The sequence below is a fragment of the Marmota marmota genome, unplaced genomic scaffold (genome assembly GCF_001458135.2).
Source record: "Marmota marmota marmota unplaced genomic scaffold, marMar, whole genome shotgun sequence".
Lineage (NCBI taxonomy): Eukaryota > Metazoa > Chordata > Mammalia > Rodentia > Sciuridae > Marmota > Marmota marmota.
In genome coordinates, this window is record NW_026000000.1 from 8,281,676 (window position 1) to 8,307,470 (window position 25,795).

The window sequence follows — 25,795 nt, forward strand, 5'->3', positions numbered from 1 at the left end:
AGAATGTTACTCTGACGTCAGACCAAGGCTTGTATGTGTTTATAATGAAAAATCTTATATGTATTTGTTATGTGAGAAAAGGCAGAACTCAATATCTGCAGTTTGATCATAACTACAATTTTATATAATATAGAAAATATATTTTATTTATATATATTTATCTATATAAATTTGTTATATATGTGTGTGTGTGTGTGTGTGTGTGTGTGTGTGCATGTAGGTAAATATAATGCATAGTTAGATAATGCATTGAATTTGACAATAGTTGATGGGTTCTTGAAAATAAGAGATGCCCCTGCCCCATTTTCTGTAATTTAAAAGTATTCTCTAATAAGCATATGTTTTTTATTTATTTTTTACCTCTGAGCCACATCCCCAGCTCATTTTTTGTTTGGAGTCAAGGTCTCACTAAGTTGCTTAGGATGTCATTAAACTGCTGAGGTTGGTCTCGAACTTGGGATCCTCCTGCCTCATCTTCCTGAGTATCTGGATTATAGGCATGCACCCCTACACCTGGCTACATATGTTATTTATTTATGTATCTATTTATGGTGCTGGGGATCGAACCCAGGGCCTTGTGCATGTGAGGCAAGCATTCTACCAACTGAGCTATATCCCCAGCCCCCATATGTTAATTGTTTTAATAAACAAAGGAACAGTTTCAAAGTACTCCCATGGATCTCAACATGTGTAGGTTGAAGCATTCACCCTGCCTTGAGCACATTCTCCCAGCTTCTCCCACTTCAGCCTCATCCCTGCCCACACCTGATGCAAACTGGCAGGTGTCTAGCAGCCACTGGCTTTCAGATCCCCTTGGCTGTTCCCATGGCATTGTATTTGCAAATAGCACACATTCCACCTGGAAGGGCCTTTCTTCTTTGAAATCTGTCAAACTCAGCCCAGAGCCCCAGATCCCTAAAGCTTGCACTGACTTTGCTCTCACTCCCCCTCCCCAGAGGCCCCAGACCTGAACCTAGCACACCAGAGTGTTATCTTAACTATGTCCTGGGCCCATCTGGCAGTGAGGAGGGACTGGGTCGTGGACCTGTGATGTGTCCAGAACCTGGCCATTACCTGAGTCCACTGGGCACTCAGTAAATAATGCTGCTTCACAAACGGGTTGATTCACCCAAAGTAGCTTGACCCTCCTCACTTATCTTCAAGTGTCCCCATCAGCACCTCTCAGGCCACTCTCTTAAAAGGTCATTGGGAAACCACAAAGCACCATCCAAAGGAATTGGTATGATTTTTTTAAAACCCTCATATGCATATGGTACTTTACAGTTTTCAAATCCTTTCCTAAGTACTATCAGCTTTTAACCCTCCACGACACCTGAGGGGAAGAGATAATGGTCTCTGTGGCACACTTAAGAAGAATGGGACTCAGAGAGGTTAGAAAACTTGCCCAAAGTCACACAGCCCATAGGCTGAAGGATTTAACTATAAACCAGGGCCTCGGAACTCTAAAACTATTGTGGTTTTCCCTCCTAGTGCTGCCATGACTATGGAGCAATCAGACTTGCAGGACTTAGAGCAACGCCAGACTTTCTTATATTTTATCATCACACACACACACACACACACACACACACTCCTGAAGGACTAAGGACCAGACTCTAATTTACCTCAAAATTGCAGAGAATATGCTGGAAGACACCTATGTTGGTGATGGCAGATGACCTGAAGCCCAGCTCTGCTGTACCAGCAACTGAGAGGATCAACTGAAAAATTCGATGGTTTAGGAGAGAAGACTTCTTCCGCAGGAGAAATGCCATTATCTGAAAAGATTGGAATACAAAGTGGGTCCTCATGATCACATGGCGGGATCTCCTTTTCTTGCAACTGCTTGTTCCTGCTGGCACCTTGGGTCAGTGCTGTGGGTGAACCCTGCTTTCTGAAGCTACCACCCTTCATCCCCAACGTCTTAGAAGAAAAATCCACACCAACTTCTTTGGCCACATCCTTGTAGTGTCCACTTTTCGGTATTCGTGTGACTTGGCCTCTCTCTGAGACTCCGGCTTCTCCCTGATTCTCTTCCCTTGTGTTCCCCAAATGCCACTCTCTCCTGGTTTCCTCCTTGGTTTCTCAGTGCTCTTTCTCGTTTTCTGTTGCTGGATCCTTTACATGTATAACCATCCCACAGACACTGAGGCAACAATCCTCCTCCTGCCCACGAGGCCAGTTACACCCAGCCTTGCTTCAGCCTCCAGATGTCATTTTGCTGTACTAGAAAGCTAGCAAGGTGCAAGCATCCATTCCAGGATGGAGGCACTGGGAACCCAGCAAAGCACTCAGTAACTAAACCCATCTCAGAGCCTAGGGAGATGCATCTCACCAACCCTCACAGCCCTGTGGACCCTGGTTACAAAACACAGGCTGCCGGGCCATCCACTGGTATCTGAGTTCTCATCCATCTTGTCAGGATTCTCAGTTCATCTCAAGCACACTCAATTCTCTCTCTGATCTTACATAGTCTATCTCTCCCAGACATACCTGTCACCTCTATAAGTATGCCCTTGGGAAGCCTTACTTGTTATAAGCAAATAGGCAATATCTTTTCAAACTGTTTTGGTCACTGTTTTGACATATCTCTAATCTAATCACTCTTTCCTCCCCTATCCAAACCCAATTAGGGCCAGGTATGGTGCTGCATGCCTATAATCCCAGCAGCTTAGGAAGATGAGGCAGGAGGATCCCAAGTTCAAGACTAGCCTCAGTCACTTAGAAAGGCATGAGGCCCTAAGCAACCCAGTGAGACCCTTTTTCAAAATAAAAAATAAAAAGGGTTAGGGATATGGCTCAGTGATTAAGCAACCCTCAGTTCAACTTGCAGTATCGAAAAAAGAAACCAAAATACAGTACACAGAAAAGGTAAATGAAGCACAAAAAAGTTTTAAAAGCCCAGACAAAATTTTGGAAATGATGATAATATCTGAGATAAAAAATACATTGAATGGAGCCGGGTGTGCTGATACAAACTTATAATCCCAGCAGCCCAAGAGGCTGAGGCATAAGGATCACCAATTCAAAGCCGGCCTCAGCAATTTATGAGGCCCTCTCTCTAAATAAAATATAAAAAGGGGCTGGGGATGTGCCTAGGTAGTAAAGTGTCACTGAGTTCAATCCCTCGTACCAAAAGAAACAAAAACTAATCAGAATAGCTGCCAGTTGCTTGAGAAAAAGCCTATGTCTGTGTGTCCCTAGTCTTATTTCCTGAGGTTTCTCTCATAACTGCCTCCCAACCATGCAGGAAATTACTGATGACAGTGCTTCCGTCTCATTTGGCCTTATCAACTGTAAATAGCAGTAACCATCAAAATATACCCTGCATGGGACCATGGCACTTCTTCTGTGTGGGCACTCTCTGCACTCTTAACATATTGACCTGTATGTTAATCATCACAAACATATTCCCATTTTACACATAAAGGAACTGAGGCACAAAGAGATTAAGAGCTCAAGTAGTTAACATTTCCTTAGCGCTATCAAATCCTCAGTGCCTTCTGATGCAAGAGGTCCTTACCTTACAGATGGGAAAACCAAGGCAGAGAGGATAATAATTCTTCCAAGTTAAATAATGAGAAAGAGGATGAGGATTTCAACCTCAGCAATCTGGCTTTGTGGCCTGGGCTCATAGCCATTTTGCTGAAGGCAAAGACCATAAATGATTCTGGATTTCATCATGAAAAGTGCCAGAAGCTGCAGATAGGTGAGCATCCCTAGCTGAACATCCCTAGCTCAAACAGCATATCTCAGGCTGGCTGTCACTTGGTGCTCTTCTGCGGGTCTCAGAATTCCGGAGACTTTTAAAAGGCCATCCTTTTTCAGAAATCACCATGGAGGGAATGTCACTGGTCACATAAAGCTTGTCCCTGCTGCTTGGATATGTCAGCTTTCAGGGGAGTCCCAGGCTCATTCGGGAGGACGGAATTACCTGGTAGCCACAGATGTGCTGCATCAGGCGATCACACATGGCGTTACTGGTCAGGACTGAGTGCAGGACTTTCACAGCTGCATACATGGTGTGGTCATCTTTCGCTAAGGAGATAAGGCCCAAGAGGATGGTGGGCCCGCCAATGAAGTCCAGGCTGCAGGCAGCAGGGCTGGAGTGAAACACCCTCACCCCTGTGCAGGACAAAGGGGACATCTCATTAGAACTTTACAGCTGCACTACAATGCGGAATCCCCCACTAGTGTGCAAGAGTGAAGGAGCTGCCTGTTCCTCTGCCCATGCACAGCCAGAGGGACCCATGCATCAGGACAGGGTAGGAGGAAAGACAGAGACTCTGAAAGTCTTGGGCAGCTAAGGGATCCTCTGCAAAGGCCTGTTTGTATCATTAGAAGGCTGACACTTCCAGAGGCTCTCAGTTTGGCACCATGTGCCTTAAGTCCAGAGTGCCAGATGAGCCAGATGGCCTCTGTGACTCAGTTTCTTAGTTGCTCTGAGAACCTCTGGCTCTTGCCTGCCCTCTGAATTTTGCCGGGCTGCATCCTCACACCAGCTTGCTGCTTTGCTTCTACCCCACAACCACAACACTGCCTCTGCACACAGGGCCCAATGTACCTCCTATGTAGGCTCCTGTTGTGCAGCCAGGGAACTAGCTGGGCTCACTACCAATGTCAGATGTACAAAGTGAATGGATCTCTCTTCTGTCTGGGCAGCCAACTCTCTGACTGGGTTTATTTCCAACTCTGGCTCTCACTAGTATGTTTCATCCTGCCTGAGCCTCCACAATTCTAGGGTGCATTATCCTTCTTCTTAAAGAAAAGTAAAAGTTCACTGCCTGACCTACCTAATTGGCCCACAGCAACAGCTCCAAGGGTCCGAAGAGAACCTGAGAGGTGTCCAGCACAATTTCTCAGCAAGAACACAGGCATGGCATTGTCACGGGATGAAATGTTCATCTAGAGAAATTGGCAACAATTAATCCTAAGAAACTCCTGGAAGAGAAGGAATGTCATTTGTGAGCTCCCTGAGTACAGGCACCCCAAGGTCTGGCCCAGTGCTGTGTTTCATAAGCAATAATAGTGGAAGAATAAAACTTGAAATAGTGTTAGGGAACTGAAGCCAAAGTTTGTGTCCCCCTGTCCTGCTCCCAGGCTGCGGCTTAACTGTACATAAGCAGCTTCAGTTATAGAATCTGTGACAACCCACACACTCACAGTGAAGAGCTCATGAAGATAGGGACAACCCAAGTTGAAACAGAACTACCAAGGCAAAGCTGTCTTTTTCCCTGTCGGGGATTTTCCAGGCTCTGAAAAGCCCAACTTCTAGGATTCCAGAGGGACAGGAAGGTAGAAATCCTGGCCTCCATCATCAGAAAATATATTGTGTGGTAAGGCACAGCTTTGGTGTGTGGGACATAGCTCCTGACTCCACCTCCTGCTCTGACCATGATAGTGAAGAGAATACAAACAAATCAGTCAAAATTTATCAGCTTTAAAAGCAAGAGATTTTTATGCAGGAATTGGGAGGAAGTGAATCAACGGTATCCTCATTTACATGTGTTTGCTCATTATCTATTACAAGTTTATTTTTTGTTTTGTTTTGTTTTTTGTTTTTTAAGTTACAGCAACTCAAAGCAATTTTGGTATGCTGATGGGTCAGCAGTATTCTCTATGCCACAACAATATAGAATAAAGTCCATTTGTTCTTGATGTACCAGGAATACCACACACTTTCTTCTATGAGCAATTATAAACAGAAGGTTTAGTCCTGGGGAGGCTAATGGGTGGAGAAGCATAGGTTGTTTTAACAAATTAAATGCTAGTGTGTATGCATATATCTATCCTACACATGACAGTTTGCTTAAGCACTGGAAGCTGAAGCAGTCATGAGATCAAGATTCCAACAGAGAGCAGCAAGGGAAGTTAGAAGGTATACCTCTTTGGCGATCAGGCGACTATCCACCTCATTGTAGGCATTTCTAATGTCTGCTACGGTGGTGATGCAGGAGCTGGTTACATGAAGACCAAAGGAAACCTTTTCCTCTGCAACAAGGGGTGTGGCTTGACCCTCTGGGTCTCCTCCTATAGCAATACATCTTTAATCAGTTCTAGTCTCCTTTTACAGAGAAGGAAATTAGTTCTCAGTGATTAAATAGCTACTGCCACACAGCAAAGTCATCATTGAGAAAATTTTTTTAATGTTATTACATTGTCTATGCAAGTTGTATGTTTGTATGTCATGTGTTTTGTGACTACCTGTGCTTCTCTAACACAAAACCTCTAGAGAAATCTCCCAAGATTGACCCTTCTATAAAACAGAGATATACCAGGTGTGAAATTACCGGAGCTTAAAATAGATATCAAGCTAATGTTGCTTCCCCCAAACCAAACTTCTAAGTGATGAGAAATCTGACTTAGAAACAAAGGAAAATAAGCTGGGCTTGAAAGCCTAAAATTTTCAGTGGGTTGCATGGCTGTGTTGAACAGCACACTAGCAATTAGCACACTGGTCCCCAAGTTAATGAGAGCCAATGTGCTACTAGAGAAGTATGGTGTGAACACAGAGTCAGTGAAACTTTGGCTCTACATCCCACCTAGTCCCATTGCTCAGGCCAATGCCATTTGCCTCAGGAAATGAAGTTCAAACGAGATGTGGGCCTGGAGACAGAAACACTCAAGAGCACTCAATCGTCCTTCGCCATGTACAAGGCCTTCCTACAGAGATGCATTTATCATTCTTCCCAGATGGGAACTGACCCCCTTGACTTGACAGAGCACAGAGAGAAATGCTCCCTGCTTGAACAGCCAACAATCAATAATGAAAATGTGGATGTTTTGTCTGCCTGTTTAATAATTGAAGACAACAGTATGCTTTAGTTAAAAAGCTTCTTCATTAAAAGGAATGTAACTTATTTATCTCATTCTCTTCTCTCTTTCTTCACTGCTGGTATTACCCACCCACCCACCTCCATTAGGTGCTCTGGAGTTGAAATCTAAAGGATATTGTTATTTCCTTTTCTGTGACATTTTCTGTTGGGTTGTAAATATGTAATGATCCAATTATAGAGGTCTTCCTTAATGACTGACCTGTGCTGAGTTTATCATTTATAAATATGCTATAAATAACTGGATGTCCATTTAAAAACTAATATCAGCAAAGGCATTATAAATCAAAACACTCATACCTTGATCATGCACAGCTTGGAAGTTACCACAGTATCTTGGGCCAAGCTTGATAATAACTTCTAGAGTATCTGGTGATATGGCTTCTTCAAAAAGATATGAAGGACCAAGACGCCAGATTAATGATGATTTTTGTTTCCAAATCCGAGGGGTTGCAATGTATCCATAAACATCCACAAATGAAGATGGATCCATTGAAAGGAAAGGTCCTGGTAAGGCCTGAATGTACAACATCTGTTTAAAGATAAAGGATGAAGGAAGTAAGTAGTGCTTAATTTTAGAATTAATCTAATAAAATTAGATTATTTTTAATATAACATATCATAACATGATGAACCTTATTCAGAAGTCAAAATAAAATTTTATTGAATTTCAAAAATTAGAAAGATGACCATCAAATCTGAGAAGCATGCAGTAAAACAACTTATAAAATACAGATGGGAGTAAAATATTGATTCTGCCTTTGGAAACAGATTTGATAAGAAGCACAAAGAGAGACAAAAGTCCATCCCTTTTAGCCCAGTCATTCCACTAAGAATTTAAATGTCCATTATTGGCACATTAATAAGATTTTATGTACCAACAATAACTACAGTCATATCACTTTAAAAAAAAGAAATAATATTGTCTCTATTTGTAGATGACATGAACTTGTAAAAATTTCCAAGGAATCTTTTTAAAAATCTCCCAGAACAAATAAGTGAGGTCATCAAGGTCACAGGATACAAAAATCAACTGCATGTCTATACACTAATAGTGAACAAGCAGAGATAAAATTTAAAAACAATACCATTTATAATTGTTCAAGAGAAAATGATCTACTTAACAAAACATGTATATAATCTGTATACTTAACATTCCAAATGATAACAACAAAAAAATTTAAAAATTATCTAAATGGAGAGACATACCATATTCATTGACAGGAAGACTCACTACAGTGTAGTTGTCATTCCCCTGAAACTGATCTATAGGTATAATGCAATTCCTGTCAAAATTTGTAGACAAAATTCCTGTCAAGATTTTTTGTAGACATAGCCAAGCTAATTCTAATGCATACTTGGTGTGTGGGACATAGCTCCTTAATGAGGGAATACATACTTATTGAGGGAGGGAAGAAAAGAAGGAAGAGGGAGTAAGGAAAGAAGGGAAGAAAGAAGGAAGAGGGTAAACTAATATAATTAATCACTGAAGAAAAGGTTAACTTTATGTTTTGAAGGATCTGTTTTTCTTATGAGCCTTCTAAAATCTTTCTAGTTACCACTGTCTTTTTGATAAAAACAATTTTTTTAAAAAAAATGTCAACTTCATTTGTCAGTGTCCTACAGAATTTACATGCTTCTAACCCAGTGTTTCTTAGCCTGGGACAAACTTTGCCCCCTTGGGGACACTGGTAATATCTGGAGAAATTTTTGGTAGTCACAATTCAGTGTCATGAGATGAAGGAGGGAATGCTATAATGTTTGGCTAAACATTCTAAAACACACAGAATAGGCCCCTACAACAAAGAATTATCATTCCCAAATGTCAGTTCAGTTCAAATTGAGAAACATGTAACTCTAAGGTTCTCCATTCTAGCTAAATATTAGAATCACCCAGGGAAAATTGAAAGCTCTATTGAATTGTCAGATTTCCTGACCCACAGCTTTTCTAATGTTATTGATCTATCTAGTATACTACCTGTGCAAGAAAACTTAAAAAAAACTGTTCAGGTGAATCTAGGATACAGCCTGAAAACCTGAGTGGAAATTGATTTGTACCTTCCCTCCCCGGTTTTCTATGCTTTCCCATCTCTAGCTTCCTCAAGGACCTCTGACAGGGATTGCTGGATAAAGCATGTATTCCAACTCCTTGCCCTCCCTTATACATTGATCTCTAAATCAGGATGATGAGGAGTTTCCTCCAACTACTCATTCACATTCTGCTACCCTTCTTGTCATTCTTGTTCTAAATCAGGTAAGCCGCGTTTGCATCTTGTTCCTAAGAATGGCACACAGTAGCATTGGCCTCACCAGGAAGGTCTTAGAAGTCAGACCTTAGGCTTTGCTCAGACCTCCCTGTGAAATTTGCATCTTAAAATGTGAGAAGCTTTGCTTTGTGCATTTCAGAGATTTATAGTGTCTTATTATTCAGTCAACTTTCTTAAGATGTCCTTTTCACACCTGAGCTCAGTATCTTGGACAGCAAGGGGGTTTTCATTAGATATCAAACCTGCTTGAAAGAAAACATTGAACTGAACCCAAACCACTCCAAGTAGTGGGATCAGAAGGTATGTCATGAGGTAATTAGAGCTTGGGGAAACCATCTCACCTTGGCTGAACCAATGACCTGTCCATCTAGATAGGTGGAAACGATACAATTCCTTTTCATTTCCTTGGTGACAACCACAGCCAGGTGATGCCATTGACCACAAGCCAGCAGCTGGCCACATCTGACCTGAAGTTGGCATCCTGCAGAGGGCTCAGACTCATCCTCGGGTTCCATGATGTCTAGAAGAGAACACAATCACTAGACCTTGCATTTGGCATCATGCTGCAGTAACCCAGTAGCGGTGGAGAGGGATGTCCCTGGTCAACCCATGTGGGCCTTTTGCCTGGGGTAGACATAACCCACCCTTCTTCTCATAAAAAATTACATTAGCAGCAGCAACAGCCATCAGTCCTTGAGCTCTAACTGTGCCAGACTGGTCTAAGCACCATTATGATTATTAGCTCATTTAATTTTCACAAACAACTCTGCAAGAAAGGCAATATTATTGTTCCCATTTTACCATTCTGAGGCAAAGAAAGCTTAAGTAATTAGCCCAAGGTCATGCAGTCAGTATTTAAACAAAAGAGTCATGTTCTAGCCAGGGTCTAGCTACATCAGACTGCCTTGATGGTAGTGGCCATGTGCAGGTAAAAGTCCTGAAAGGGAAGGGGCAAAGGAAGTCTTGCTGTGAGCTGAGGATATCAACCATTCTCTCTAAGCCTTCCACATATTTCACTAGAAACACTGACTCAGAACACAAAAGAGGAACATGTTGCAGAGATATACTAGGTTTGGCCATCTCAGGCAGGTGGGCTTGGAGAACAAGGCTGAACTCCAAAAGACAGAGCCAGGAGCAGCCACCAGCACTACTGAGGGATGATCAGGCTCCTGGGTCCCTAGGGCCACCAACCTGCCCACCAAGCACTGGCCAGCCCTCTGGATTATGGGCTAAACATTTGTGGAATGTCTAAGTTTGCTTTAGCTGTAGCTAAGTTGTGTGTGTTCCTTGCAAACCTTGTACAGGAGATGATACAGTTTTTGTTCCAATGAGGCAATTCCCCAAGATTCATCCATGACCACTCTGCCAGTGGTGAGCTATGTTTCTGGAAAGCTACTGAGCATAACCTCTGAAATCACACTGAGGTATAGAGTCTTGTCTGCCTGACAGTTACAACTCCAGAGCCCAGACCACAGTGGCACTCAACAAATATTTGTTTAGACCTTTCACCAGATGTGGAACCTAAGGAAGCAACTGTTAAAGATGAGGAGAAACAAGAGGTTGCCAGGTTTCTAAACATGCCCTTATCAAGAGCTTCTAATTCAGCTTCATTTCACCCAAGTATAGGAGACACCAGTATAGCATCCCAATGTCTTACCCAGGGGCTGGAATTCTTTCTCTTCTGTGGACACAACCAAGGATAGGTCATCTGGGCAGAGGCTGACAGAGAAGCAGACAAAGGGCTGCTCGGTCCTGGCCAGGTGGCGCACCAAGGTTAGGAAGCGCAGAGGGTGGCCCTCAGTGATAGCAGCCTGCCTGCTGATCAGGAACCAGCAGGAGAAGGTCAGACCCCCTGGTGGAGGGAATGATCTGGCAGCACCTGGAATAAGAACATAAGCGTAGCCTCACTGTTTGTCCTGCTGAGGAATCAAATTTAGATCCACTGGGGCTCTGAGTTGACAGCCACGCTAAGTGCCAGCACCGTGCCTGGCCTAACTCATGCCGACTTCATCTCAACTCCACAAGGCAGAGGATGCTTTTGTCTCATTATTCATGGTAGGAAGTAGATGCTCACAGGAAATAAGTAATACTTGAGGACCTATTCTTGGGGTCAGGTGGAGAACTAAACCACCTGGGAAATACCTACCTGTCCCAATCCCTCCAGAGACAGAATACTCGGTGTTGATGCCCATAACTGTAGACAGGGTTGGAATAAACAAACAGCTGGAAAAAAGAAAGAATTTCAGATCACTGGACTGCAAAGTGCCTCTTGCCTGAAGTCAGCTAGTTGGGGCCATGACATTTCCTCTCTCTGGTCCTCCTGTAGGAGCTTCACCCACTCTTATACCATGAAAGGATAGAAAGCAGTTGGTGCTATTAGGATCCCCCACAGAGGCTGGAGAGGATGGGAGGAGATTCCAGAAGGTAGCCACACCAGGGAAAGAGAGGGCTGTGATCCTCCATGGCTGGTGATACTGCCCCTGAAAAGCCACTGAGCAGAGAGGGCTCATAACCTAGACTCTTTGCTCTGCTTGGGCGGTAAAAACTTATGGGAGCTATAATTTTGTAATCAATTTTTTAACTCATCAGAGACACAGGGAGATTAATAATGAGAGTTGTCCATACCCATAACCTTCTACAGACATGTCAAATTCCACAAATGATGGTGCTAGAGCAGCCCTCTGAGGCTGCAGGTTGCGTGGGGAGGTCATGGAGATGAGGCTCAGTGCAGTTTGAAGGGCTGTGGTTGAATCCCGGGATGCCTCTAAGGACCCAAGGGGCTGAGCCACTCCAGAATTTGGACTGGCTTCTGCAGGTCCCTCAACCGTGCCCAGATCTGCTGCCTGTAACCCTAAGAAAGAAAACAAGAGAAAAGATATGTCCTTGCCCAATGCATTTCCACCCCTGTTTTGGAAATATCCCTGAAGTATCTCCACTAACAGATCATTCTGCAGTCATCAAACACTAAACATAAGTGACGGTGGATCTCTTGACCCTTCAGCATGAGCTCTGTTGATTCTGATAATACCAAAAGGTGGAAATAACCTGTTCCTCCATTCTTCTAGAAATTTCTCTTTCATTCCAGCATGCTTCCTTCCCCTTTCCAAGCATCACTTTCTGCTGCTATCTATGGCTTGCCTGCTTACTGGAGTTACTTGCTGGGACTTTGCACAGGCTTGCTGACCTGCTGTCTTCCACAGCAAGTTGTCTCCTTGAGAGTTCTCAGCTCCTACCTCTGGCAACCAGTTCCAAGACTGATTTTCTATTCTTTCTCTAAACTGGATCCTTTTCAGTGCCCTATGTGATATTACATTCAAGGTGTCCATGACTTTGTTTGCAATGATACCCTCCCAAATAGCAGGCCTGACACAGGGCATCACCCTGTCATTTTGCCTCTAATCCCCCTAATCAGCCCTGAGCTACTCCAGTTCTTCCCCCTCCTCACCTGAGTGTCCAAGGTGGCCTCCATGCCACTGAGAAGAATCAAGGGTTTTCTTTTTAGCAGACAGAGGTGGGGGAATTCCAAGACCTAGAAATTGTCTGAGTATCATAACATACAAGAGAACCAGGTGAAGACATTTTACAGGCACATTTTAAAGTTTTCTTCAACTTTATCCAGACCACTTCCCCCAGATGTCCAGTGTTCCCTTGATCCCTTTACCCCCTTGGCTTGAAATGCCCTCTCCTAAAGCACTGCAGAGACAGGGTGTTACTGTCTTGCTACCAGAGAACCTGCAAAGTTAGGAGCCTCAAGCACCATCTTGTGATGTGCATTTTTTATAAAAATTTCTGAAGGAATTTGCTACCCAGCCCGAAGTGTGGTGGCTGGTCTGGCAGCCTGCCCGACCAGGGCTGAAGAGGCTGGCCCAGCCTCTGGACCCCATGCCTACTGGCTAGAAAGAGGCAGCCTTCTGTCCCCCTGACTTGTATAAGCAAGGAGCTGCTGAGTATGTGACGCCACCTCAGCGCCACTCTCTGGAGACTCCCACAGGGTAGTTTAGGGTCTTGGGAGACTCAACCTCCCTCCAGAATGCAGCCTATCCTTTCTCTGATTTTTGTCTTCCACCTCTACTTTCCTGTGTGCCTTCCCTCCTTGCTGTGGCTCTCCAGGAATGTGACTTCATGGAGGTCACCAACAGGAGTGCTGCCACCCCAGCTTTCTGCAAACTAGCCTCTGAGTCTGTCAGGCCCTCCCAGTGCCACTCCTCCCAGTCCCACTCCTTCCAGCAGCTCACTCCGTGCAAGTGAACTGCCCAGGCCTCAAGGCTAGCTCTAGCTTCATGTCCTTGAAGCCCCCTTTCCAGAGACCACCATCTCCATGGGAAGGGCTGTCTGCTTTGTGAGTCCCAGTGCATGGCACAGCAGACCCAAGACTCGTCCATGGACTTCCAGTGTTGAAGGTTGGAGGGGGACCAAGACACCTGTTCAGCAGACTCCCTACTGACCATGGTGCACCCATCACCCTGCTCTGCAGCATGTAATTCTTAGCTCACATGGTACCTTAACACATCCGGTTCGATGGCTTGGGAAGCAAGCTTTTCAAAAATCCTGATGAGATGTGAGTGCAAGGGGCTGCTGCTGGTGCTGAGGGCCCAGCCACAGGAGGTCATGAGGGTCCTGAGCATCCCCGCCTCACACATGACCTGGCGGTTCTTCTCTGATTTCACCAGGGACTGGAGATGACTGGCCATGGAGCATTGGATCTCCTCAGAAAGCTAAGAGGTAACCAAAGAAAGCCATGAGACCTTGAGGGTAGGACATCCTGCAGGTGACATTAACAAGCTCTCAACTGGGCCTGGGATTGTATATGGGACAATTAGTGACCCCTGCCACAACTCATGCCCACCGTACCCCTGTCTCAGGTGTTCTTCCACATCCCTCCTCACCTGCAACAGCAGGCACAGGGGGAGGCCAGCCTAGGGAAAGACCTGAGCTGCTATTCACATCCCCAATGAAAGTTTTCTTTCATTGCACTCTCCCTACTTCCTTTCTTCTCCTTATCCTTCAAACAAGTATCAGTGGTCCTGCAACCACTACTTCTGGGTATTTAAAGATGGGTAAGACTCTTCCCTGCTCCCAGGGGATTCATGGTATAAAGATGAGGCCAGTGAGCAGACAGGGTCTCTGCCCAGTATAGGACATGCTTTAGCAGAGAACTTAACAGTATTCTGGAGAGGAACAGGGTTCCTGCAGCCCTGAGTATATTTTATGGAACTATTAGAGGTAAAAGGGAGTCCAGGCCTGACATTTACTTTACCTTAAGTGCCAAATTTTATCCCATGATGAGAATATTTACCAGGTATTTACATGTGCAAGCCATGCTCTAAGCATTTCAATATGATTATATTATGCCTGTGAGGAAATCTGAAGTAGATGCTATGGTCATCCCCATTTTACAGAAGAGGAATCTGAGTTCAGACAAGTTAACTGCATGGGGCCACATGATAAGGACAGGGCCTGGCTTTGTCCCTGGATCTCATGCTCAGAATCACCTCATCCATCATGCTCTCTCCATGATTATTTGAGAGTCTCTATACAAAGAAAGGGTCAAGGGTAAGTTTCTATCAAAAAGGGAGAGAATTAAACAAAATTGGGTTCTTCCAAATGCTGATAACACTATTTTGTAAGATATATGTTTCATGGAGTCAAATGTATGGGGAAAGAATCATCATCATTCCTAGATTTTTTTAAAAATGCAGATGGGTCACAGCCCACCTCACATCCTCTCACCTGTTTCCAGACACTCAACATCTGCACCTCTTGCCTCAAACAGATGGCTTCAGTGATGTCCTCATTTCTAAGGTATCTTTTTTTAAAAAATGTTTTAGTTGTAGATGGACACAATACCTTTATTTATTTATCTTTATGTGGTGCTGAGAATCAAACCCAGTGCCTCACCCATGCTAGGTGAGTGCTTTACCACTGAGCCACAACCCCAGCCATCTAAGGTATCTTTAATAACACTTCTGATTTAAAATTTTGAGGGGATGAAGTCACATTAGAATAATTTTTCATCAAATGAACTTCCCTTCCAGGAATCATTTTATTATTCTGAAGTGTCTGAAGTGTCACCACAGAAGATGGAAAGACCTCCCACGTTGTTGGATAGGCAGAATTAATATCGTCACAATAGCTGTACTACCAGAACAATGTATAGATTCAATGCAATATTTGTGATATTCTTCACAGAGCTAGGAAAACCAATTCTAAAATTCATTTGGAAGAATAATAGATCCAGGATAGCCAAAACGATTCTGAGCAAAGCTAGAGGCATCACGATATCTGATCACAAATTACAGTAAAGAGCTACAGACCCTCATCATTATACAAAATACATGTATGTGAATTTGCTGTCAACATACCTTATATACAATCAGAGATATGATAAATTGTGGTATAAAGGTGTATTAAGAATTGTAATGCTAAAAAAAGAGCTATTTGTAGCAAAACAGCATGGTAATAGAATTAAAACAGACATGAAGATCAAAGAAACAGAAGACGCAACAACAAACCCACAAACTTACAGTCATCTGATATTTGACAAAGGTGCCAAAAACATATGTTGGATAAAAGACGTCCTTTTTAACAAATGATGCTGGAAAAAACTGGATATCCACATGCAGAAGAATAAAACCAGATCCCTATCTTTACCCTGCACAGAAGTCAAATCAAAATGGATCAAAGATTTATGTATTAGATCAGAAACATTGCAATTGCTATAAGAAAAATATTCCATCATATAGATATAGCACCAACTTTCTCAACAATATCCCTAAAGTTCAAAAAATAAAAAATAAAATCAAAACTTGGATGCTGTAAAATTTTTTTTAAAAAAGGAAGTGATTAAGAAAATTAAGAGAGAGCCTATGGAATGGGAAAAAATCATTGCCAGCTAATTTTTTGAAAGGGGATTAATATCCAGAATATATAAAGAACTCAAGAAACCCAATATCAAAAAAAACAAATAACTCAATTAATAAATGGGCAAAAGAACTAAACAGAAGTTTCTCAAAAGAAGAAACACAAATGGCCAAGAAATATATGAAAAAGTATGCAGCATCTCTAGCAATCAGGGAAATGCAAATTGAAACAACACTAAGACTTCATCTCACTTTAGTCAGAATTGCAATTATCAAGAACCCAAACAATAATTGATGCTGGCAAGGATGTGAGGGGAAAAAATACACTCATACACTGTTGATGGGACTGCAAATTAGTGCAACCACACTAGAGAGCAGTATGAAGATTCCTCAAAAAATGAGGAATGGAACCACCATATGATCCAGCTATCCCAGTCCTTGGTATTTATTCAAGGGAACTAAAATTCGCATACAATAGTGATATAGCCACTTCAATGTTTACAGCAGCACCATTCACAATAGCCAAGATTATGGAATCAGCCCAGATGCCCATCAATAGATGAATGGATCAATAAGATGTGATACATATACACAATGGAGTTTTATTCAATCACAAAGAAGAATGAAATAATGGCAATTGCCAGTAAATGGATGGAAATGGAGAAAACCATACCAAGTGAAATAAGCCAGATTCAGAAAATAGAGGGTCAATTTTTTTCTCTCATATGCACAAGCTAGAGCAAAATGAGGAAAAGAAGGTGGTGAAGGAGGGAATCATAATAAAATATCATGAAGACATAGGAAAAATCAGTGGAGTAGAAAAATGAGAACAAAGAGAGGAATGAAGAATTCTAGGAAGGAAAATATGAAATGGATGTAACAAAATTATGTTATGTACATATATAAATGTATCAAAGGGAATTTCATCTTTATGTATATGTAGAAAATGCCAATCTAAAAATGGGAGTTCATAACCCACTTGAATCAAAGTGTGAAATATGATATATCAAGAACTATGTAATGTTTTGAACAACCAACAATAAAAATTTTTAAAAAAAATAAACAAATAAAGGAGTGAAAGGAAGATCAGTAGAGGAGGGAGAAAAGGTTGTGGGAAGAAGAAAGGAAAACCCAAATGCTAGGCATAATTATAATGCCCCAATTTAAAAAGATCAGAGGGGCCACAGCCCACCTCACATCCTCTCACCTGCTTCCAGACACTCAATGCCTGTACCTCTTACCTCAATCTGATGGCATTCAGCAATGTATCCATTTCTAAGGTATATTTAATATCACTCCTGATTTAAAATTTAGAGGGGATAAAGTCACACGAGAATGACTTTTCAGATGTATTTCCCTTCTGGGCAGCATTTTGTTATTCTGAAGTATCACTATTTTGTCAATGTTGCTGTTAGCCTGATCACATGGTTGACTAATGTCAAGGAAAGGTCTCATCACTTGGAGAAGGTAATCTTTGTATTAATTTGTTTTCTGTTACTATAGTGAAATAATTGAGGCTGGGCAGTGCATTAACAAACAGGCTTATGCAGCTTATAATTCTGGAGTTTCAAGGGCAAGACAACTCTTTCCTAACAACCCTCTCTTGAGAACCTACTAGGTCCCTGTGGCACTCTCCTGTAATCCCAGTATCTTGGGAGGCTGAGGCAAAAAGATCCCAAGTTCAAGGCCAGTGACTTAGCAAGGCCCCAAGCAACTTAGTAAGACCCTGTCTCAAAATTTTAAAAAAGGGCTGGGGGCTGGGGATATGGTGCTGTGGCTAAGCAACCCTGGGTTCAATCCTTGGCATCGAAAGAAAGAAATTAAAAGAATGAAAGGAAGGGAGCGAGGGAGGGAGCGAGGGAGGAAGGAAGGAAGGAAGGAAGGAAGGAAGGAAGGAAGGAAGGAAGGAAGGAAAATAAAAGAAAATTCCATTAATTCCTTTCAAGGACAACACTCCCAATGACTTCCCACTAGGTTTCACCCTTGAAGGTCCCACCACCTCTCAACACCACCATCCTGGAGACCAGACTTCCGGCACGTGAACCCTTGGAATACACTAACTGGGCCACCATAGCAGTCCACCTCCCTTTACACAGGTTCTCTGCACAGCCAGCCTGATCTATCAGAGATATGTGGGCAGCCCAACAAGGACCAGAAACTGAAGGTAGAAATGCCCACATTAATGTGCATTAAACAACTCTTTCACTTTTGCTTTGAGGAGCTATTCTGTGTGGAAATCTACTAATTTCCTTGATTTCCTTCTCCAGAACTGCCTTCTGATGTTCTGTCTCTTCCTGCATCCACCGTAGCCTCTGCCTTTTTCCTCCACTGCCATTACAACAGACAAAGAACATCTGCCCTCTTGCTTTGAGCATTCTCTCTACCAGAACTGGGATTATTCCATTCTGTAACTGCACTCTTTTAATTTGGGGTGAGAGTTGGGGAGACAGTCTATATGGAGCAAAATGCAAAAATAACATCACAATGTATTATTAATAAGAATTAAAAAGAAATGTCTATGAGCCCCAGTTTTTATTACCAGCACTTCACATATTGCTTTGGGGACTTTTTTGTTTTGTTTTGCTTTGTTCTCCCCACCTACCCCCGCTGCCCTCATCAGAGCAGATACACTTACAATCTAAATATGCAAAAAAGAAAGAGAAAAAGTTTTCAAAAAGGAGAAACGCTGATCTTGTCTAATGATGCCACAAGTTTACTCCAAAGTTGCTCAATACCCCATAATGGAGAAGGGAAAATTGATCGTCCTCATTATCACTGCAGCTCTGTCAATACCAATATTGCCTTGTTTTGAATAAAATGTGCTGTTTTTTTCAATGTTGGTTCCAGGAAAATGGGGTTTTAGTGAAAATATGAGCAGTAGCAGGAAACCAGTCTGGTTTCTCCCCCTACAAATGGATTGATTTTCCTAACGCATATTACTTCCAGTGCAGGAAAGGGGATGGTGGTTCAATTAGGACTCCGTGGTAAGAGTATGGGGTCACCCGGCTGGCCGGCAGACTGGACCTGCAAGGCAAATTATCACAGAGCAATTGTGGGGCAGCCTTCAGGAGTTTTCTGCTTTCTCTGCTTAACAGTCAAGACTTCAAGTTCATCCTATCCAGCTGCGGATATTTATTCTTCTTTCTCTCTCTCTTGACAACTTTCCTGCTCCAGATTAAAATAGTCCTGGTATACAATTAAAGATGGGTCCTGGTGGAGAGGTGCTGATTTGAATGTGGTTTGTCTCCAAAGGGTTCATAGGTTGGAAGCTTTGTCCCAAGGGTAATAATGTGACAGGTGGGAACTTTAAGAGGTAGGGCCTAGTGACAGGTCTTTAGGTCATTGAGGGTGATGCCTTCAGAAAGCATTAACATATTTCTCATTGGAATCCAGTCTATCACCATATAATCTCTCCTTTTTACACTCAATCCCACTATGATTCCATCTGCCACAAGGTCCTCACCAAGGCTAAGCCAATTCTAGTATCAACTCCTTGAACTTCCAGCTAAACAAGTCTCTTTCCATTATAAAGCATCCAGGATTAGGTATTTTGTTACAGTAACAGAAAATGGGTTAATACAGATGAGAGTTTCCAAGGAGCCTAGGATATTATTCCAGGGAGCCACAGTGTATCTTGTGGACATTAACCATTCTGTCCTGACTTATAGGTAAAACCACCACCCAGCATAGTGTTTCCCCTAGACACTGAAAGAAGTAGGAACTTAGTTGAATTACTTGGATTTGGATTAATTGCTTTCTCCAAATGGTTGAAATGTATTTTATTTGATGATTTTGGAAAAGCATTGATATGTGTTATGTTCTTTACATTATCCAAGACTATAAACAAGATGCCAGGCATAAATAGGGCCCACAACAAGTTATAGTGATTTTTACCATCTCTTACTTAGAATTAGTTCCCTTTTTTACAGGCATGAATTTTTCCATTTTGCCACAGCCCCAGCAGCCTAATACCCTCATTTGTGCTGCCCATGTGGCCTTATAGGCTTGGGAGGTTGTGCTTTCAGTTTGGATGTAAGAGAGAATTCAACTCACATTGAATCAGCAGAATCCATGTCTAAAGGGCCTAACTTCCCTGAAGAACTTGGACAGATTGATAACTATAACCAATGTGAGCGCCTGCTCCAAAAGTCTCCTTCATTTACAAGTCTTATATATGTGTGATGGTCAGGGTTTCTTGGTAGCAGAAGCCTAGGATCTCAAAAATTTATAAAATGTTTATTTCTTCCCAACTGCATTTCTCTTCCTCCCCTTTTGTCTACCCAGTACTCCAGCCATAGTGACAATCAATGTGCTGATGATGGCATGCCCGTTTTGGCTGATACCCCAGGCTGGGAATATTTATTCAAAATCTATCCTTTTACTGAGCTTTTACTTATTACTCAAGTGACAATTCACATATCCTTCCATCCAAAAAAAATGATTTTCCCAACCCTCACTATGTCAATATAATATTTCACCCAAGATAAATATCACACTATGGGTGTTTTTTTTTTCCTCTCTCTCCTTTCTTTCTCTCTCTCCTTTCTTTCTTTCTCTCTTCCTCTTCTGCCTTTCCTTCTCTTCTTCCTCCAGCTTCACAGCATTGCGAGACAATAACCTTTCACATTTATTTCCCCAGTTTTAGCTCTACCTCAAACACAATAGCTACCAGGATATTCTAGAACAGAGAGTGTTCCTAACCTAGAAGGCTGACAAGGTAGTCAGAAAAAACATTTTGACTATTTGCTGTTGAAGAATAGTGGAGAAAGCTAGGCCAACAAGGAGGTGGCCTTTCCAGAAGAGGAACTAGCACATGCAGAGGCCAAGGAGTGACAATGAGAGCAGCCTTTCGGGGAAAGTCTGAGGGTCTCTGGGCAGAACCACAGCATGAGGGCCTTTAGGTACCACGCAAAGGAATTTGTCCTTCTATCTGTCAGGTCCTGGCCCACCCCAGCTCCTGGGAGATATTCAAGACAGTGGCACAGAGCCCTGAATACCTCAACTTTCTGGTTCTGGAGAGCCAGACAGCCTGGGGACCCAGCACTGACCTTGCTCTTGTTTAGAGACCCACCACTTCTATTGTAGTTAACCTAAGAAGCCCCCTACATTTCTGAGCCAGCCTCTAACAAAAGACCCGGATCACAGGGCTACCCTCTGAGTGTTGTACCCATTCAGCATAATGGTCTGAGCTGACACAAACCAGTGCCCCAACACCAGTGCCAGGTCCTGAATCCTGGCTTGGAAGTAAGAGCACTGTTTCCCCAGTAGGTCTCCCTCTGTGAACCACCTTCCTGCCAGGGCTATTTGCAGCCTGGTCCTGACTTCCTGGGCGTCCTCTGGGCTGACATAGCTGTACCCAAACTCAGTGCCTGACCACACAGCTGGACTGCAGCTTTAACACAGGCTCAGCTACCTCCATAAAATGGACTTCACCATGTGATGTCCTCACCCCACTCAGGACTATTATGACCTTACTCCTAAAGCACTGAGACTCTCTCACGTGTTCTGCCTTACACACTTTGTGAACATGCTTCTAGACACAGGGGTAGGCCTGATTATCCCTGCTGAATTTTGACTTTATGAATTCTGATCCATTCCTCAAGCTGGCTGGGACACTTCCTTTCCCCTTCTGCCATCTGGTAGGTAGCTAACTCCTCCATGCAGTGCTATACTGGCTGTCATCTGAGTTTTGCTGAAGTCACTGATAAAGGCAGAAGAAGAAAGGATCCAAGTTCTTTGATTCACAAGTAGATGACATATTGTTCAATGTCAACTTTCTGTTATGAATTTATCAATAATCTGCCAGCTGGATTATAGCTAAAATGTATTAACTTGCATTTCATATTTTCCAAAATTTTAGACACCTAGAACACAGACTATCAAACCAGAAGAGCAGGGGGAGGGGTATGGTGAAGCCAGCATCTGTCTGATGGACACACGCCAAGTACAGAGACTCTTCTAAGGACTTTACAATTATATACTCTATTACTCCTCTCAACAGGAGAACATCATTATACCTGCTTTGTAGATGAGGACACTGAGACTTTAAGAGGTGATATTAATATCTTAAGGTCATATGGCTAATGAGGAGAAGAACTGGTATCTCCAACCCAGGCCTTCCTCTAAAGCTCATGATTTTAACAATGCACCCAAAATTCCTTATAAAAAGGGGGATTTAGTGTCTCATAAGTGTCATAAACTGATGGCCTTTAGAAGTGCTTAATTTACTAGGTGTAGTTTGAGTTTTGCTTCTATTTTGTTTCCCCTTTATTAAATGTGACCAACTTGAGGCAAAATTTCCTCTTTAGCCACAGGCCTTACTGCTCCCTATTGTCACACTTGGCTTCATTTATACATTTCCATTAGCTCTCTGGCCCTAAGACATCAATTCTGCAATCTGTGTGATCTAGCCACATTCGAGTCATTGAATTTGAGGTGCAAAGGAAGAGACCTATATAAATCATTTAAGTAAAGAGAATAAAAAGAACTAGAAGCAGTGTCACTTGATAATTGGGCCAGAGCCCATTCTTTCCAACTATAATTCCTACTCCATGATTTCATATCCATTGCAGCTTGATTTCAATCTTCTTCCTCTCCATGCAAGAGTATGTCTATTTGCTTTATTTAAGAGGCTACCCTGAGAAGTCATGTGGATTTTGACTAGAACCTGAAATTTTCTACTCAAGAATAATAGCAATATTTGGGGTATGGGACTCAGATGGAAAGAGCACATAAAATTGACACTTTGGGAATGTCTACTGTGTTATAACAAAGCAAGAATCCTACTCCACCAGGAGGAAATGGCTCTTTTCAAATAGCCTGCCCTTATGCAATGCTATCCAGGGCTATTAGCACTGTCAATATTTTAGTTATTTGAAGCCCATATGATTAGTTCAATGTGTTTGAAATAAAGTCTTATTCCAGAAAATGGAACCCTTTTCCAAATTTAGGCACAAATTAGTTGATGGATGTGTGAAACCCCATACTCTATCTCCTTTCTGTTCCATCGGGCTGTGCAGGAAGTTTCCATGGCAACAAAATCTTTACAGCAGGCTTTAGGTCTCTGGAACACACCCAATAATGATGTAAGGGGCAGACTGAAGATAGACAATGGTCTCTTCAATGCCTAAGTCTGACCAGGTGGTTATTTTCCCATAACCTCCCATGACTACACCTGCCTGCAGGAAAGTCAACCAGGCAGGTGGCAGGAAGTCCAGACCTCACATTAGGAACATATATCAACCACTTAGCAATGTTGTTAACTCTATCAGTTGCTGCAAGTTTTAAGTCTTCATCTGCAAAGTGGGAATACTGACATCCACTTTGCAAGGTTCTTATGAAGATTAAATGATAAAGTGCTCATAAAACTTTTGGCAACTAATCACTGTAGCTATGCCATGTAGCATGTGCTCCCAAGCTGTTGTGTATGTTCTGCTCCTCATCATAAGCACTCAAGCTTTGCTTCATGTAATCCTTCCAATAATACCATGAGGGCGATGATATTGTCATCCCCAAACTACACACAGGAAGTGGGGATCCAAGTGGTTTAATAACCTTCTCATGGCTCTGAGGTTGTTAAGTGGCACAGCTGAGATTTGGCCATGCTCTGTTGTCTTCAGAGCCTGAAATTCCCCCTTAGAGTGAGTGTTCAGTAAGTGCCCAAGATGGTGGATGGTAACTCAAATACACTTCAACTCTCTCAACTCAGCATTCAAGGCTCTTCATGCACAGCTTCTACAACATTTTCAGACCACTCACTGCCTTCCAATCCACATGGTCTATCCTAGCTGAGTAAAATCCCAAACATGGATCTTCATTACTTCTCCTCATGAGTTGCTCGACCTGATGTGTATGGACATGCCTTTTCTTTAAAGCCTTGTTCCAGTGTCTGTAAGATATCTGTGGCTTTTCTTCTCCTGTGTTCATCAGGATATTGTCTTACTATCTTCTACTATCTTCTGACTACCCATCCAAAAACCCATATTATGAATTCCAGGGACATTTATCTTTGAATCCCCAGGAGTAGTAGGAGTTTCATAATTATTTGCAAAAGCAAATCCATCCCACCAAACCCATCCCATTGGATGCTCCAAGACAGGCAGAGCTCCACCCCTGCTAATCAGGATCTGGCTTCCTGCCCTCTAAGATATGGATGTCATGTGCAAAAGTAAACATCTCTGCTGAAAAATGATGGAAAGCCACAGCCCTGCAAGAAGTGAAGTGGTGCTTGAGACTGGTCACAATTCTAGCCCACACCACTTCCTTACTGCCACACTCTCGTAGCTTCTGAACACAGAAAGATGCTCCACCTCACCCTAATTCCCAATTAGTTCTTTTTCTCCGGCGCCAAGTCAGCTCCAAGAGAACTGAGCTGGATTTCCTGTTTCCGCGTGCACGTAAAATTCCTACCTCCCAATTTTTAATATGAATGATTATGCCAAAAACAGAAAATCATCTGGATGATCTGTTTCCAAGGGCAGCTTTCAGTGCTAGAATTTTGAAGGGGAAATTAAAAATCACTTCTGGGTTGTGCATGGAACAAATTTAATGTGGCCACTATTAAAACCACAACAGAAAAAACCATAAGGTTATTTAACTAGTGGTCTCTAAGATGACATATGCAACTTGGAAAACTATCTATTTCTCATCCAAAAAGGAGGAAGAGCGTGTGAATAATGTAAGGAGGGTAGAGTGTAGAGGATGTTAGGAACCATCCAGCAGACCCAACAGAAGTTTAGCCGGAACTCATTTTCCATCCTTTTAGTAATACTGCCATCTACTGAGACTCCTTGTTTCTTTTCATGCACTAAAATCTGCAGGGGTTTGGGAAATCAGTTTTGTTTCAGCATTTTTTTTTTGTGGTCTCATTTCTCATTTGATTTACTAATCTATTTGTTATTAGGAGGTGCCCTCCCCTTTCAGAAATTAATCACTCTAATTATCCAACTTTTAATGGCTGCTGATTTGGCATCTGCAGAAAATATCTGAGAAAATGCACCACTACATTTCATTTGCATATTTGAGAGACAGTGTGGGAGAACCAGACTTTTCCTAAATTACTTACTGTGACCTGAATAGAGAAGAAGCATCATACCAAATGGAATTCTTATTTGCATACCTAATTTGTCCAATTACCATTATAGGAAGTGCAAAGAGCAGGAGGTCTTTCCCACACAGTGGGAGTTTACCTGAAATCCAGTGCTATAGTTTGGATACGAGGTGTCCCCCAAAAGCTCCTCTGTTAATGCAGGAATGTTCAGAGATAAAATGATTGGATTATGAGAATTGTAACCTAATCAGTCCATCTTCGTTTGAAGGGACTGACTGGGTGGTAACGATAGACAGGTGGGGCATAGTCAGAGGTGGGTCACTAGGGGCTTTCCTGGAGGGGTGTATCTGCCCTGCCGTCCCTTCTCTCCTCTCTCTCTGCTTTCTAAGTTAAGAAATCTCATGACTTTCCTACCATCATAAGTTCAGCTGCTTCATCCCTGCTGAGTCCTTTGCCCATGATGTTCCACCTCACCCTAAATTCAGAACAATGAGCCTCCAGAATCATGAGCCCACTATAAACTTCTCCCCTAAGTTGATCTGGTCAGGTATATTGGTCAGAGAGACACAAAAGTGACTAAAACATTGAGACTCACCCACGAAGTTTCTATGCATGGAAGAGACAGCAGGACAGGTCACTGTCCATCACTCAGTCAATTAATCAGTCATCACTGTAGTAGATTTTTGCATAATGCATCCATTGGTTTGACTACCAAGACCATCCAAACCACTGGCTTGGTCATTCTCAATGCAACAACATTGCATTGTATAAAATACAGCCAAGGCC

General features: G+C 42.5%; 1 protein-coding gene across 14 annotated transcripts in view; it reads right to left on the minus strand.

The window, feature by feature from the left end:
• Positions 1-25,795, minus strand: part of Wdfy4 (WDFY family member 4) — a 274,400-nt gene that overhangs the window by 173,725 nt on the left and 74,880 nt on the right. For 13 of the 14 annotated variants that reach the window (XR_007349237.1, XM_015498911.2, XM_048807497.1 and 10 more), the window contains 11 exons: positions 13,601-13,815; positions 12,546-12,640; positions 11,726-11,951; positions 11,247-11,323; positions 10,758-10,979; positions 9,442-9,620; positions 7,134-7,365; positions 5,885-6,030; positions 4,794-4,905; positions 3,935-4,125; positions 1,626-1,778 (listed from right to left, as the gene is read on the minus strand). Coding sequence is in view for 13 of the 14 variants with exons in the window: in XM_015498911.2 (XP_015354397.1) it covers positions 1,626-1,778; positions 3,935-4,125; positions 4,794-4,905; positions 5,885-6,030; positions 7,134-7,365; positions 9,442-9,620; positions 10,758-10,979; positions 11,247-11,323; positions 11,726-11,951; positions 12,546-12,640; positions 13,601-13,815 (1,848 nt within the window). In the remaining variant the exon portion in view is untranslated. Of the gene's footprint in view, positions 1-1,625; positions 1,779-3,934; positions 4,126-4,793; positions 4,942-5,884; positions 6,031-7,133; positions 7,366-9,441; positions 9,621-10,757; positions 10,980-11,246; positions 11,324-11,725; positions 11,952-12,545; positions 12,641-13,600; positions 13,816-25,795 lie in introns of those variants that run through there. The other variant, XM_048807503.1, reaches the window with a different exon arrangement.